The sequence below is a fragment of the Lagenorhynchus albirostris genome, chromosome 6 (assembly GCF_949774975.1).
Source record: "Lagenorhynchus albirostris chromosome 6, mLagAlb1.1, whole genome shotgun sequence".
In the NCBI taxonomy this organism is placed as follows: domain Eukaryota; kingdom Metazoa; phylum Chordata; class Mammalia; order Artiodactyla; family Delphinidae; genus Lagenorhynchus; species Lagenorhynchus albirostris.
In genome coordinates, this window is record NC_083100.1 from 88708946 (window position 1) to 88726825 (window position 17880).

A 17880-nucleotide genomic window follows, 5' to 3' on the forward strand; every position below is an offset into this window, starting at 1 on the left:
TAGATATCACTTTCTGAGTGGTTGGAAGCAATAGAATACCTTGGGGCAACCAAAGGTCATGATCCAGAGCTCTCTAGTCAGAAAAATAACCTGGCAGCAACTAAATCAACTGCTTGAAAGAAGAAAAAGACTGTATGCTATGCAATAGTAAAGATAGAAATAGATTTGAGAGAGCATGAACTACAGAATTCACAAGGACTAAAAGGTATTCATAGCTTACATTTGGCTATGATTTCCAGTTTCAGAATGCAATGTCTTCTCTAGGCTGTATGATTAAGAGTCAATCAGAAATAAGTAAAAGGATTTTGAGCAGAAGAGACAGCGGAAAAAAACCAAACAAACTCTGGATAACATGTATTTTAGAGGAAATAAAAACGTATTTTATTTTTGCCAGTACCAAGCAATTCAGGGTAAAAAAGCAGAAAGTATTAAGTCCTTGGTTTGGCAAAGTATCCCTCAACCCTGAATTAAGCTGCATGAACACACACATACTCTAATATTCACAACAATCCTATGAATTATCTATAATTATCCTCATTTTGCTGATTAAAAAAAGGCCAAAATTTAAGCGATTTAAGGACAAAAAATAGGCACCCAACCTAGAACAGGAAGCCAAATCTTCTCATTACTGTTTCTCAGCAACCAATTAAGTCCAAAGAGTGAAGGAGGAAGAATAAATATTCTGGGTGAGGCAAATAAATATCTGACTTGGCAGGTTTAGCTTTACAGAGGTGCTGTATTACTTTTTCTTCCCTTGAGAAAAGAGGGAACTGGATGAGAATAACTGAAAATAAAAGTAAATTTCAAGTGTTGGGTTGAGAAATGAAGTTCACATACAAAATTTGCCAACGTACCAGAAATTAATGATGAAAATTAATGATGAGAAGTTGTTGCTTACAGGAGAAATTGAAACATGGGGAGTCCCTTTTAAGGGCACTGTGATTAAAAGTTATTTAGAAATAATAAAAAGAATATTGAGCAGGCTCTGTTAAGACTCAAGGATGTAAACTTGGGGTAGAGCCTACCATGCCAGCACGGCACTTCACAGCTGACCCAGAATTGCCAGGCCTCCCTCCTTTAAATTTTGAACTAGTGAGATTTCCCTGGTGGTGCAGTGGTTGGGAGTCTGCCTGCCAATGCAGGGGACACGGGTTCAAGCCCTGGTCCAGGAGGATCCCACATGCTGCGGAGCAACTAGGCCCGTGTGCCACAACTGCTGAGCGTGGGCTCTGGAGCCCGTGAGCCACAACTACTGAACCTGAGTGTCACAACTACTGAAGCCCGCATGCCTAGTGCCCGTGCTATGCAATAAGAGAGGCCACAGCAATGAGAGGCCTGCGCACCACAGTGAAGATTGTCGCCCCTGTAGCTGCAAGTAGGGAAAGCCTGCGCACAGCAACGAAGACCCAACGCAGCCAAGCATAAATAAATAAATGTATTTTTTTTAAAAAAATCGAACTAGTTAGCAGACCTTACAAATCCAGAGTTTTCGCTTTCTGGAAATCTAGCTTGGTGGCATCTTTTGAAAATGATAAAAAGGGAAGATGTAGCAATTAGAAGAGCTAAGTAGCAGCTGCTCTGGGTTTCTAGCAGCATTTGGATTGGAACTGCTGCTCTGGAGTAGTGACTACAGCACTTGGGAGCTAGTTATAACTTGCAGAATCTTAGGACCCTCCCCAGACCTACTGAATCAGAATCTTCCTTTTAAGAGTCTCCAGGTGTCTTATAAATTTGAGTAGCAGGGTTCTGGAGAACCCTAAGAGGTACAGCATGATAGAAAACGTTAAAACTTTATGAAATAAAGGCGAAACCAAGTAAAAGTAGTCAAATGCCACAGATTGGGAACTAAATTGGCCTGCTTTACCTGTTAATATGTTAAAAAGATTTCCTAGTATCCATTGTTTTTAACATTTTAATTTGTTTCTTTAATTTAAATGTGCAATTATATTTTAGCCTAAATTCCATCATTTTTAAAAAAGATGCTTGATTGAATCATCAAGTAATAGCAGCCCAAATATTCATATTGGATGTAATGAATCAAAACTTAATTAGATTTCAGTAATTTCTGTAGAATCCACATTGGAGGAATGTTAAAAGGGCTTTAGTTTCTTTGCTCATATCTCTGTCAATTTCTGTTAATTATCCATTTTAAAAATGTTCAACTCTGGTAATTCTTTTTGGAAAGTTGAATTGTTTTATTTCATTTCAGTAACAAATTGGCATTTAAAACATAAAATGGCCCATTTGTTGATGGCCCACAGTACTTTCTCCTAACTAGAAAGATGTACCATCAACTAGAGAAGCTATTACTCTAATTTGAATTTTGGTCACCTTGGCTCATAGGACTGCTGCCTGTGTCTGCTCCTAAGTGTTTACTAGTGAATCATTGACTGTTAGTGTGATTTCAATGCTAATTGTTACTTCAGGTTTTCAAATGGCTCAGCAGTAAGACATTAATGATTATCCATGCCTTAAGAAGGGCTGATAAGGGAATGAGATTACAGTCTTGTACAATGTTAGCTAACTAATAGTGTAAATTATATTTTCCCTGAGACAGAAAATAACTGACTTAGAAAGCCAAAAGAATGAAAAACTTCGTTCATTTTTAATTTTCTCTTTCCTGTTGTACAGATATTCAGAGTATCAGAGGGTTAGCTGTGGACTGGGTCTCACGTAATTTATACTGGATTAGCTCAGAATTTGATGAAACGCAAATTAATGTGGCAAGACTAGATGGCTCCTTGAAAACCTCAATTATCCACGGAATCGATAAGCCACAGTGTCTAGCAGCTCACCCAGTCAGGGGGTAAAGTATGATTATTTTTTTAATTTTTCAAAAATTTTACACACTTTGCTCTGATTTTATGTAAAAACTTTGTTGAATTCAAGACACACACACACATACATATATACATACATATATATAAGCTATACAGTCAAAAAAGGAAATGTGAACATGGAAGCTGTACGAGATCCCTGGTTAGAGATTTCTGTTTTCTGCATGAAATCAGATTTTTATATATTATTGTAAAATTTTATCAATTTATGTTTCTAAAGAGTGACAGTTCAGAATTTAAAAAAAAAAAGATGCCAGGAGAAGTTGTTAATTTCATTTCAAATACCAGTTGTTAATAACATATTTACTGTGTGTTAGTATTATGGTCACTGCTAAGTAGATCAGATTCTCCCATCTTCTGGCTAGTCATCATGTACCCATGTAGAGAACTTGGGTAGGGCTAAAAGAAATTCTTTCTCCTGAGTGCTTTCAACTGGAATGATTGAAATGACTTTGTTCCCTTCTCTGGTGCCTGATTTCTCCAAGCCAAGAGGATTCAATCTTGATGAATGACTTTAAATGGAAATAATTTACTGTAGTCATAGTTAAATATTCAGTTGTGAATGTAGGTGCGGGAAAGTAAGTGAGATAATTGTCCTTCAGTGACAGGAAAAAGCAAGTGGTACTTTCTTCCCAGGCAAGTGGCTCAACAATCTGGGGCCTTCCTGAAAAAAAATTATCCTGAGCCAAGAATTTACTTTAATATTAACTTTGTTCTTCAATGTATGCTTCTAGTCAACAAGTAGGTCTATATCTAATATTTTTAAACCATATCTCTTTTGAATTAAGGAAACTCTACTGGACGGATGGAAACACAATTAATATGGCAAATATGGATGGCAGTAATAGCAAGATTCTCTTTCAGAATCAAAAGGAACCAGTTGGTAAGTTCTGTTGTTTTTTTTTTATAGTTAATCACTGTAGTTTTTAATATGACAGATCTGTGCTTGTACAATGGATCTTTGACCTAGAGCCTGAAAGAAAATATTATAGATTAGTAATATAAATTAAATCAGAAATTTATCAATCTTATAGAATCCATTTGGTCCATGTAGGGTAGGGAAGAAACATTCTTTTTCTGGAAAAGAAGTTAAGATTTTTTGATAAGAGAATTTTTACAATATCGTAAGTATGGAAGTTGCTTAAAACTTAATGTAATGAATAAATATAATATCTTATTCTCACTGGTGAATATCTGATACACCATTTGTTATGGTAGCAATATGATGTACTGAAGCCTCCTCTGATCATCATCATTGTGGCATTATTAATAGTTACAATGATTTGAGTTTAAGTATTTAATATTTAGTTTTCAGCAATTTTCACTTACTCTGCAGGGTGTTTATTTAGTTTGCCATTCTACCTTTGTTAACCACTGTAACTCATCAGGTAAAATTTCATGGTGCTGAAAGAGAGCTTTGACTCATTCCCATAAGTGATCTTTGAAAATCAAAGTACAAAGATTCTTTTAGAAGATAAAGTTACACTATACTGTTCTTTTCAAATAGATATCTATACATTGTACTATTCTTTTCAAACTGTAATCACTCTTTCCTCATATTCTCTTCTGTTTCTTTGAGAGGCAAGAATTACCATATTGCCTTAATTTATCATCTCAACGTACGTCTTTTTAAAAATCCAATAATGAACCTGAATTTTGATAATATATTAAATGTGCCAATGATGGAATATACAAAAGAAAGTCATAATTTTGCTTTGAATTGAATACTGTGTATTTTTAAATCTTGGGGTAAAATCCCTACACCATGAAGCTTTTCAGCAATTTTTTCTTAGTTTTAGAACTGTGGAAGTATACTTTCTTGAAGTTTCTCATTTTTAATAGTGATGATTCAATAAAGGGATAATATCAACAAGATTTGCAATAAATAATTCTTTTTATGTGGTCCATAGAATAAACCTTGTGATGTAAAATGATACTATTAACAACTCTTTTCTTTGGATTGTGTTCTAAGATTTGATACACAATTGAAATTCAAGGTACTGTTAGACATTAAAGGCAAATTGAAATGCTAATACTTCTGTGTAGAAGATGATAGAACAGAAGAAACAAGGGACTCTACAAGATTAGGACCCATACAAAGGATTTAATTTGGACTAAAGCAATTCAGTTGGTTCTTATCTGGAGTTGTTCAGAATATTTAATACGGAAAAGTGAGTATGACTGAAATAGTATGAGCAAATAAAGTCCTTACATTGTAATGTGGTAGCTATAGGTTACACCAAAATGTTCATTTACACGCTCATTTTTATAAGGGGAAAAACCTTATCTTCTTTCATACTAAAGTTCCATTTTCCTACTCAAAATAAATTAAAGAACAGCTATATATGAAGCTTATATAAAGAAAGTTTGTAAGAAAAAGAATTAGTGTTACTATTTACACTTTGTAGTTGGCCCTTCAGGTGTTATACACCAAGTGATATTTTTAACTGTGTATGGATGATTAAACATCCAGTAACAAATATTAAATGCCTACTTCATGTCAGTTATTGTTATATTTGAAAATTACTTTAAAATAAATTCAGAATTATACTGTTAAATTTTAATTTGTGCAAGATAGACTATTTTCCCAGAAATAACCCAGAACCTTATTACAAACCATATCTTAAGTCAGCATTAATGAGTATGGCTTGTGAGTCAGACATTCATTTATTCAATAAACAGATTTTTATTGAGTATCAGATTTTGTATTCGGCCTGTTGATAAAAATTTGACATTGTCCTTTTGCTTTAGGGGCACACGAACCTAAATCATTTTAGATCCCATTAAGTGAATTTATCTCAGTGACCTTGAGCAAATTACTGTTAGCTCGGTGGTACTTGCTTTCCTCATCTGTAAGATCAAGGCAAAATGCCTATTTTGTAAAGTTCTCATGAGGATTAAATGAGGAAAACTTATGAAAAGAACATCTGGCCTTTAATAATAGAACCTATCAGGAGTAGTAGTAGAAAGTATATTGGGTCCAACAGACTGAAATTTGAATGATTTGATTGTCTGCAGTATTGAGTACGTATAAATGAATTCAGTTAAGAATAAACATAGAACAGAATCCATAGAAATCTAGCAGAGGAACATATGTAACTAAATGGGCCTCTGAGATGAGCAAATTTTTATGCACATCTGCATTGTCTTAATGCTGATGCTAAGAGGCAAACAAGTTTGAAGGACCGGGTTCTGCTCTCAGATCTTCCCAGCATAGCCCCTTAGGACCAATAGACAACTGGGCCCTCATCTTGTTCTAGAAGTTCTTGATGTGATTTACAAATAAGTATTGCTTACAAGTTCCTTCCAGTAACTTTCTACTTCAGGTTACTAGTCATGTCAACCAGGTGCTAAGACTGATGGTCTCTGTGATGCTGAATGACAGACTGTGCTGTCCATGTGTAAATGTGTTCCTCTTGCTGTTTCTCCTATATTCCCTGTCTAACCCTGTGGCCATTTGGCTCTATAGGAGAAGAAAATTTTTTCCTCTATCTTTCTAGTTCTTTTGGCTGGGGTAGTGCAAGCATACCTCAGAGATATTGCAGATTTATTTCCAGACCACCGAAATAAAGCAAATATCACAATAAAGTGAGTCACACGAAATTTTTGGTTTCCCAGTACATGTAAAAGTTATGTTTACACCATACTGTGGTCTTTTAAGAGTGTGATAACATTATGTCTTAAAAAAAATGTACATACCTTAATTAAAAAATACTTTATTGACAAAAAAATACTATCCATCATCTGAGCCTTCAGTGAGTCATCGTGGTAATGGCAAAGACCACTGATCACAGATCACCATAATAAATATAATAATAAAAAATTATGAAATATTGTGAGAATTACCAAACCGTGGCACAGAGACATGCAGTAGGCAAATGCTGTTGGAAAAATTGTGCTGATAGACCTGCTCGATGCAGGGTAGACTCAAACCTTCAATTTGCAAAAAACACAGTATCCACAGGGTGCAATAAAGTGAAGAGCAATAAAATGAGGTATGCCTGTAATTAAAGTGACAGAAGGCAGATTAACAGGAGAAAAAAAATTAATTATGTAAGTATGGGAGCCCCGTAAGAATGAGACCCAAAGAAGTGACCAAAGCAGGCAGCATTTATACCTTTTAGACAAAGAAACAATTATTTGTGAAGATTTGAAAAAACAAAGGGGTTTGGGCTTGCAGTTCCAAAATAATGAAGTAACAAAACTTATTTATACTGCTTTCTTGGCCTTGAATTCCCTATCTCTGGTGATAAGGATGCCTTCTATCTTCCTGGTATAGGGAGGATACCTTCACATGAGGGAGTTAGTCCCTGCTTTCAGGCAAACAAAAGAGGCTCAGAGTATTTTTCTTTCACCAGCTGTTTCTTAAGTAACTTTAATTCGATATAATCAATATGGGGGAAGGGTTGGGGGGAGGGATAGTTTGGGATTGACATGTACACACTGCTATATTTAAAATGGATAACCAACAAGGACCTACTGTATAGCACAGGGAACTCTGCTCAATATTCTGTAACAACCAAATTGGGAAAAGAATTTGAAAAAGAATAGATATATGTATAACTGAATCACTTTGTTATACATCTGAAACTAACACAACATTGTTAATCAACTGTACACCAATATAAAATAAAAAGTTAAAAAATAAATTAAATAAAATTAACAACGATCAACAAGAAAAAAAAAATCAATATGCCAACATAGCACATTTTGGGGTGGCCTGTCCTGAACCCCATCAGCTCTCATTAGCAACTCAGATATTTCTCATAAAAAGAAAGAACAAACAGAAATCAATTGGTCAATTTATCTACTTACCGGCAAGTTTTGTTTTGTTTGTTTTTTAGCACATAGTATAAATATAAAACCAAGTTCTTTTGAATGTAACCCTTATTCATTGCAACCCTGTTAATTGCAGTTTTTGATCTATCTCAATAGGCTAGAGAGACTCTTATCTGTAAATTAACTATAAAAAATATTATTGGTGATTAACTTTATAGCAGGAAAGTCTTATCTATATTGTCAGTTTAAATTCTTTATTTGTGAGGAATGGCACCAGTAAAGACAATGCTGGTTTCAAGAGTATTGTAGATACTGATTAAAATAGATTAAAACTATGTTGCATAGTAACTTTTTTTTTAAGTTAGCATTTTCACTGTGTGCTTGAACCACTTTCTTAAAATATATTCAGTAAGTTATATTGTTTACTAATTTACACAAAATACTGAAGTATTCCAGATTATTGTGTTTTCTTTTCTAAAAGTTCTTTTTTTGCTTTTTTTTTTTTCCTCTCTTAATGGACAATTTAGAGCTGTGATGTGAATAAGTGGACCAAAAAAATTTTTTTTGGTTTATACACAAATTAAAACCGCCTTTTAGTGTAGTATCAAGGTTAAGTCTCATAAGGAAACATTTGATGGTAGAAGAATTTTTGAAATACTCTCAAGAATTCATGCCACTGTAATCCCACTTTATAAGTTTCTTTTAGAACTATCCCCCTGAGATGATTTGTAAAATGGAATTTTTCAGTGCTATAAATGAACATATGAATGTGTGAAAAAATAAGTACAAACCTGTTTTTGTTGGTATACAATGACTGTCATACCTATGAAATACATACATAGGGATATTTGTTACTGTGTTATTTACTCATTGAATTTCACTGATATTTTGCACTGCAGGAAGTTATTGTAATTACTTTCTCATGATGAATCTGTCTGAGCCATCTCTGGCTTAAACTCCTGCCCACTGCATTCCCTGAACCATTTCCATGAAGAAAATTAGGTGATTAGGAAAGCAGGAGCTACTGTTCAGTTGATTTTTCTCCTTTTGCATATTGGCTGTCAGATTATAAATTATTTTTGGAAAAAATGTATAGAAAAATGCATGGAAAAAATGTACAAGATGTAAGGAGAAAAAACAATATTCTGTCTCATAAGGCTGGGAAGTGTCAAATGAAAACAATCATTTTCTATAACCCTTTATGAAACTGTATTCTCACTATGAAGTTACACCTTTGTAGTTGTATGCACTTAGCCTGGGATATATGATGAGGATGTCACTTTGGCAACAAAAATAACATAATTATAGTGACTACTTGTTATGGATTTAGAATATATTAAGCACTTGCAAAATGCTTTTCATTAATCATCTCGTGATAATCATTTCTGGAAGACTTTCTTACTCTTCCTTTATAGATTCAGAAACCGAGGCTTGTTGAAAGAAATGAGTTGCCTGTGATGAATGGTAGAGTTGGGATTCAAAACCAAGTTTATCTGCTTCCAAAGTCATATTAAATCTTAACCATATGCTATGCCTAGAGAGGCTCATTTCATATAGTAATTACCTGACCTCAAGCAAAGATCAAGGAATAAAACTGGTACTCAGTCAAGCATGGAAGGTGGGAAAGAAAAATCTAGAGCTTATGTACTCCTAAGAAATGTGGGAACAAGTAGGACACTGCAGTCAGCTTTTCTAAGCAGCCAGGGGTATGCAAGAACCAGCCTCACCTCTGTGTCAATTTTGCCTCACAGTTAATTATTTCTGAATCTTTAAATGCATGTTTTAAACAGTAATGTCTCTGATATACTAGGCCTTCTAGTTTGTGGAATTGTTTTCATATTTTAATTCACTGGATTTCCCTTACTTGTTTTCTGTTAAATCCATATGCATGAAATACTTGAAAGAGAAGTGCATAGTGATCTTATCAAAACACCCAACTTGGCATTTTATGAGTGTGTATCACTGAAGACCAAGTAATTGCAGCCTTCAGGCAGTTTGGGCTGAATAACTTTGTTTCTGTTAAATACAAATCAACATTCCCATTATACATTGTTGAACTAAATATTTTCAATTAAGATTTATTGCTCAGTCTTGGATACATTAAATGCTTAGAGCAGTTTACAAAATGGGATTTTAATTTACTACTTAAAGCCATTTCAGAGTTTAAAATGTTTATATATTATGAATTTTATCCCTCAAGCCTCATATAAAGCATATTGGCTTGTCAATCAGCATTACCCTTCATGGTTTATTCTTAAGAATCTAGTATAACTACATATTTTATTTTCTTGATGTTTTCTGTTCATTTTAAATGTAATCCCAGGGCTTCCCTGGTGGTGCAGTGGTTAAGAATCTGCCTGCCAAAGCAGGGTAAATGGGTTCGAGCCCTGGTCCAGGAAGATCCCATATGCCACAGAGCGACTAAGCCCGTGCACCACAACTACTGAGCCTGTGCACCACAAGGAAGAGTAGCCCCCGCTCACCACAACTAGAGAAAGCGTGCACACAGCAACAAAGACCCAACTCAGCCAAAAATAAATAAGTTTTTTAAAAAATAAATAAATTAATGTAATCCCAAGCAAAAGTCATTTGTTTACTCAACCTTCAAGTATACCTTCTTGAAACCTACCAAACATTTTTTTTATTGTTTAATTATTCTAACCCTTATATGTGGATTTTTAAATCTATTCATGGATAATATTCATAAACACTGTTTACCATATCAAAAGAACTCAAGGACCTCAATTTTTAAAAATAAGGTTAAAATAAATTTCTGGATATGTTTCCTTGCTTGATGTAATACAGTTATATATATACTTATTACTCAGCACAGTTATATTTATTATGTATGAAGTTTAATCAACATATAGAGCTATGCACCCCAAAAGAAATGATAATAATAGGTTACCAAAAAGAATGGAGGAATTAACAAACTGATATTAAAATTACACATTCATATACACACAAATAATTTAAATTTGTTACATTTTTTAATCTGATCATTTACTCATTCAAATGTTATGGAGTGTAAAAAAAAAAGTTATTAAAAAAAAGGTTATGAAGTGCATACTAGGTTCCAGACTCTGAAAATAAAACCTGGGACACATTATCAAAGTCATAGTCCAGTAAAGGAAAAAAACAGAAATATAAACCATTTGATGGGACCTTTAGTAGAGTTACACAACAACAAAAACCAATATTGTTCATGAGTACTGTATCCAGACACCATAAAGATAATGTAAGTAGACACTATAAAAATAGCACAACTAATTCTTGGTGAGAAAGAAAAATAGAGGAATGAGTTGTAACCAAATTGGTGATATTTTGTAACTTCAACTGGACCTTGAAGGAAACATATGCTTTTGTTTTTAAGGTATGACGGAAGAAGGGGCTTTCCTTATTCTTTTTAGTTTTTTTTTTGAAGATGTTGGGGGTAGGAGTTTATTAATTAATTTATTTATTTTTGCTGTGTTGGGTCTTCGTTTCTGTGCGAGGGCTTTCTCTAGTTGTGGCAAGCAGGGGCCAGTCTTCATCGTGGTGCGCGGGTCTCTCACTATCGTGGCCTCTCTTGTGGAGCACAGGCTCCAGACGCACAGGCTCAGTAGTTGTGGCTCATGGGCCTAGTTGCTCTGCGGCATGTGGGATCTTCCCAGACCAGGGCTCGAACCCGTGTCCCCTGCATTAGCAGGCAGATTCTCAACCACTGTGCCACCAGGGAAGCCCTCCTTATTCTTAGTAGAAAAAAAAAAACAGGCTTAAAAGGCACAAAATCATGATATATCTAAAAAAACTGAATTATTCTGCATGTCTGGGGAAAAAATATCTAATACAAGGGAATATTTAGGATAATATTGACAGGAACTATAATTTTAAAATATTCAAATGACACAATTCAGTGATTTTAAAAATAGTTTGCTCTATTTTACCTATCAAGCTATAAATATAGCTTAGGGAAATTATAAAACTGTAGGCATTAAACCTTTTAAAATGATCTTTTAGAACAAAATACTTCTTAAGAAATAAACTGTCACTGACTCTGTTTTTCCTCTAATTTTGCATGTTATTTTCACAAGGCACATAATTCTAAGAGCTTGAACTATAAGATACATTGTTCCAAGTAAGAGCTTGGGACATTAAGAGCTTGAAATATAAATTGTCCCAAGTAAAATGATTTATGTGAGGGAGAATGGAGGAGATGCTGAAATCCTAACTTGATACAATAAGTAATAAGGAACTAATTAACTTAGGTCTGTAACTGTGTGTCATCAGTGACTTTTTTTGTTTTAATTCATTTATTTATTTATCTTTGGCTATGTTGGGTCTTTGTTGCTGAGCACAGGTTTTCTCTAGTTGCGGCGAGTGGAGGCTATTCTTTTTTGTGGTGCACGGGCTTCTCATTGCAGTGGCTTCTCTTGTTGCAGAGCACAGGCTCTAGGCACGCAGGCTTTGGTAGTTGTGGTGTGTGGGCCCCGTAGTTGTGGCTCGCAGGCTGTAGAGTGCAGGCTCAGTAGTTGTGGCGCACAGGCTTAGTTGCTCTGCGGCATGTGGGATCTTCCCGGACCAGGGCTCGAACACATGTCCCCTGCATTGGCAGGCAGATTCTTAACCACTGCACCACCAGGGAAGCCCCATCAGTGACTTCTTAAAGTGGAGTGAATTGAGAGGATTATTTCAAGGAATCCTTTAGATCAAGTTAAGATGAGGGCAATATAGATACTTGGAGTAGAAGAAAAAAACCAAAAAAGTATTTCCTCTATCCTAGGTTCTCTGGCTAGGGCCCTGGAAATTAGACTGACAACAGACAAATTAAAAAGAGGAAAACACAGTTTATTAACTCTCATAGCACACATACATATGAGAGAAACTCATTGAAGAGTAACTCAAAGGAGTGGTTAGAACTTGTGCTTATATAGCATCTTACCAAAGAACAATAAATTTGTAGAGAAATAAAAAGATAAAGGAAAAAGGTTTTAAACTTTCAAGGAAGGCGTACTATGAGAAGGTAAATATATGAGGAAAACTAAGGAAAGATAAGGGTCATTTCGGTAACTTTTGTTACATAGATTCCTCTCAGTGCTGTCTCTGGGCTGGTAAATCTAGACCTGTCTCTGGTGATTAAGAGGCTAAGCCCGCTTTCAGCAAAAAGGGAGGGCAGAGAGCTTTGATTTTTGGTGTCTGTTGTTTCTTAATTATCTTCAGGACAAAATAATCTTTAAACCAAAGAGGTCTATTTTGGAGTGGCATATTCTGAATGCCCTACATTCTCAACTTTTTGTTGAATAATATTTTTGAATTGCAATTTTTATTGAGGTAATTTTAGATTCACGTGCGGTTATAAAAAATAATGCAGAGGGGTTCCGTGTATACTTTATCTAATTTTCCCCAATTGGAATATTATGTAAAACTACAGTAAAATATTACAACTCAGATATTGACCTTAATACAATCCACCAATCTTATTCAGATTATGTATTATTAGTATTCATTTGTGTGTTTGTATATTTAGATCTGTACAATTTTATAACATGTATAGGTTGCTGTATCCAATATCAGAGTCAAAATACTGAATAAACTGAATTGAGTTCTGTGGATAAGTGGATGGGAAAAAAGAAAAGCAAAATAAGATAATGAATAATTCCAATATCACAACAATCCTTCCTGATACCCTTTTATAACCACACCTACCCCCTCCTCCCCCTTTTTTTCCTCCCCACACTATCTTCCATTTCTAAAATTTTGTCATTTTATTTATTTATTTTGCGGTGTACGCGGGCCTCTCACTGTTGTGGCCTCTCCCGTTGCGGAGCACAGGCTCCGGACGCGCAGGCTCAGCGGCCATGGCTCACGGGCCCAGCCGCTCCGCGGCATGCGGGATATTCCCAGACCGGGGCATGAAACCCGTGTCCCCTGCATCGGCAGGCGGACTCTCAACCCCTGCGCCACCAGGGAAGCCCTAAAATTTTGTCATTTTAAAATGTTATATAAGTGGAATCATACAGTATGTAAGCTTTTGGGTTGACTTTTTTCCACTTAGCATTTATCCTTGTAGAGTCATCAAAATTGTTTCATGTGTCAATAGTTTGTTATTGTTGTTTTTTTCTTTCCTTTTTAATGCTGAGTAGTATGCCATGGTATGTACATATCATAGTTTACCTAAACATTCTCCTGTTGAAGGAAATGGGATGATTCCAGTTTCTGACTGAAGCCAAATCCGTCCTCTATACACCGACACTGAATTAAATCTCGGAGACAGTGTTTTGGGTGAAGTAGAAAAGAATAGCTTTATTACTTTGCCAGGCAAAGGGGGCCACAGCAGGCTAATGCCCTCAAAACTGTGTGTCTCCACCTTGTGGGGGGGGGGGACTCGTGGTGTGAGGAGTCTTATAGTCCTGGGTCAGGGTTGCTGATTAAGATCAGGGGACGGTAAGCGCAGGGCCCGCATTCCTTCAATTCAGACCTTCTCTGGAATGAAGAATGCTTGTCAAGCAGGTAACGTCTTCCATTTGGGGGCTTTAGTTCTGAGAAGAGCTCAAAGATAATGTTATGTATATCCCTTGAGGGGGAACCAGGACACTGCCCCTAGACTGTACTATTGTCTCTTGACTGCTCCTCCCTTATCTCCACATCCCCTCCCTTCCCTGATTAGCAGCTGTTTGAACCTGCCCTTTGGAACTCAGGGAAGGGGACACAGAAAGGCTTTTGTACCCAGGAGGCCCATAGGGTCCTGCTCCATTTCATGACTACAACAAATAAAGCTGTTATAAACATTCATGTACAAGTTTTTGTGTGAACATCCATTTTCATTTCTCTGGGATAAATTCCCAGGAGTGCAATTAGTGGGACCTATGGTAACAATATGCTTAATTTCATAAGAAACTGCCCAGTTCTTTTCCAGAGTGGCTGTACCATTTTACGTTCCAACCAGCAATGTGTCAGTGATATAGTTTTTTCCTACGTCTTTGCCAGCATTTATTTTTGTCACTAGCTTTATTGTAGTCATTTTTGTAAGTGTGTAGTGATACTCATTGTCATTTTAGTTTGCATTTTCCTGTGACGTTAAACATCTTTTTCATGTACTTACTTGCCGTATGTATATCTTCTGTGAGATTTCTGTTCATTCATTTTCCCCATTTTCTAATTCTATTTTTTTTAAACTATTGAGTTTTGAGAGTTCTTTTCAAGATCCTAGTCTTTTGATGGATATGTGGATTGCAAATACTTTGTCTCAGGCTGAAGCATATTTCTGATTGGCTTTCATTGAACAGATGTTTCTAATTTTGATGTATCTGTATAATTGAGAAAATACTGTATTAAAAATTAAGTGCACAATCTGAGTATTTCTCATTAAATTATCTCAAAATTATCATTTGTAGGGATTACCAGAGAAATGGTTGTAAATTTTAAAAATAGGATTTTAGCTTGAAAGGGAAATACAAAAACCTATACTACTAATAAATAGGTAAAATGTATTAAGTATATCTATGTACCAGACACTAGGATATGAGGCCCTTTTATAACCTTCTTATTATTACAGCCTCACAATGGTGAAGTGAGTGTGTAGCCACAAAGGCTACCTAGCCTTCTGTCAGATCAACCCAGAGACGCTTAGACAAAGTGATTGGAGGGTGGCTGTTTATATTTGTGTTCACTTCAGAGAGAATCCAGGGACACAAACAGTAATTTGGGCTTCCTCAGGATATTTATTCTTTTTTTTCTTTTAATAGATCTTTATTGGAGTATAATTGCTTCACAATACTGTGTTAGTTTCTGTTGTACAACAAAGTGAATCAGCCATGTGCATACATATGTCCCCATATCCCCTCCCTCTTGAGCCTCCCTCCCACCCTCCCTATCCCACCTCTCTAGGTCATCTCAAAACACCGAGCTGATCTCCCTGTGCTATGCTGCTGCTTCCCACTAGCTATCTATTTTACATTTGGTAGTGTGTATATGTTGATGCTACTCTCACTTCGCCCCAGCTTCCCCTTCCCTGACACCATAAAGCATAAACAAGACGAAAAGACAACGCTTAGAATGGGAGAAAATATTTGCAAAGGAAACAATGGACAAAGGATGAATCTGCAAAATATACAAACAGCTCATGGAGTTCAATATCAAAAAAACAAGCAATTCAATTAAAAAACTGGCAGAAGACCTAAATAGGCATATCACCAGAGAAGACATACAGATGTCCAAGAGGCACATGAAAAGATGTTCAACATCACTAATTATTAAAGAAATGCAAATCAAAACTGCAATGAGGTATCACTTCACACCAGTCAGGATATTTATTCTTTATCTTACAAAATCTAAGTATTCTCAGAAGGGATAAAGCATTTCTTGAGATAGCCTAATTGTGAGTAGGCAATTAATCCTGTTCTACTTCTCCATGGAATAACAATGCTCCTTTGAAGCTAAAAGTTCAATGTTTCGGAGAAAGTGCTGCCCCAGGAATAATCGTGCCTGTTTTGGTGTACTATGAAAAGATCTCCATTTTGGAATATCCAGAACATTATAATTATTCTACAAGTATAGTAGGGCCTACAACTTTACAATATTTTCCCATTTTTTGTGTTTTCAATAGCCAGTTTCTACAACTTTCACAATTCCAGAAGCAGAAGTTGTGTTCCATTGTCTGAAGATAACACTACAAAGAAAATATTTAGAAGATTTCAATGTTATTTATATGCGTCTAGAGGCCTTGAAGTTAATCATCTACATTTAAATATCCATAGTATTTTTTTTCCCTATCTACATCTTTAGTATTCCTCTGTCTCCAGAGATCTCATCATGACCTACTTTCCAGCAAAATTTAAAAGGCCTCATTGAACCTTTTAAAAATTCAAATTTAAAAGATTATAAAAATATGCAGTGTTTAAAAGAAATTTCTTAAATTTTGTATTCCAAAATGACCTGGAGAGAGTTCTTAAAAATACTGATGCCTGGGACCAACATAAACCAATTAAATTAGAATTTCTGTGATTGGGATCGGTATTTTTAATAGCTTTCCAGATAGTTATAATGCACTGCTAGGGGTGAAAATTTTGAAATTAAATTTGACAAGTGATGGCAAAAATTAGATAATTACTATCCCTAGAAAGCCTCAATTAAAAAATTTTTTTCTATATATTTGCATTTTTGTTTTAATTCCACATTGCATGGTATATTGATTTTATTTTGAGTGATATAAAAAAGAAAAGAAATGAGACACATAAAAATGAACTTTCCAGTCTTAATGGTAACAACACTTAAAACTTAATGGACTTAATTTTTTTAGTGATATATGGAAAATATAGTTAGATTATATTTTTTAAAAATGTGTAGTTGTTTCTTATATCAGTGTGTGGAATGTTCCTACTATGAGAGCAGTTATATAATTTTCGCAAGTTACATTGTCTAAATTAAAAAATAAGCTGGTTTAAATCAAATGTTCAAATAAAATAATATATTAAGTGAAATCTTTGGTTTAAAATAACGAATGTTAGAATCAAAGCAGATGGATTACCTCTGCATTTTTATAATAATAGAAAAGATAGGTAAAAAGGTAGGTTTTTCTTTTCATAAAGGTTTTTCAGTTTAGATGATGACTTTTCTTCCATTGATATACCTATTATATTATTTAATCTCAATTTTTTCTTTTGATTACCAGATCCAGATGATTTTAAAAATAAATATGTCTGGCAGAAATGACTCTATATTACTAATGGCATATTCTTCAGACAGACCTTACAGTCCTTTTGAAGATATTTTAATCTTAGTTACCCATTCTGAGGATCTTCTAGTACAGACATAATTATATTTCTCTGCACAGGTTCCAGAACAGTTTTATGGACATGCTTATATTTGATCTGTTTTCTCATGGCTCTTGACTTAGTATGCTAAAATCATTGAGTAGCTTCAATTACATCAAAACCACTATTAGTTTACTGCTTAATGATTTATCTTTTGAAATTATTCCAATAGATGGATACCAATTAATTCTTCAATGTTATTAAAACCTAAGCATAATAACAAAGTTTAAAAATCTTATGTAAAACATTTATATTAATGAAGTTTAAAAATATGTACTTCTAAACATGCTCATCTATGAATTTAAAATGTATATCATCAGTTTCTTGAATTCATAATAGGATTATTAAAATATTTCAGTTCTCTTGTATACACCTGGAAATAAACACGCTCAAGGGCATTCTGGGGTTAAGCTAATATATCTGACAGGAGAGAAGGTATATGTAGGTGGCTAGGTGACATATCACATACATAT

At 34.9% G+C, this 17880-nt stretch overlaps 1 protein-coding gene across 1 annotated transcript in view; it reads left to right on the top strand.

The window, feature by feature from the left end:
• LRP1B (LDL receptor related protein 1B) overlaps positions 1-17880 on the top strand; it is a 1442028-nt gene that overhangs the window by 857319 nt on the left and 566829 nt on the right. Inside the window, exons 30-31 of the mRNA XM_060151186.1 lie at positions 2632-2806; positions 3626-3720. Of these exons, the coding sequence (XP_060007169.1) occupies positions 2632-2806; positions 3626-3720 (270 nt within the window). The remainder of the gene's footprint in view (positions 1-2631; positions 2807-3625; positions 3721-17880) is intronic.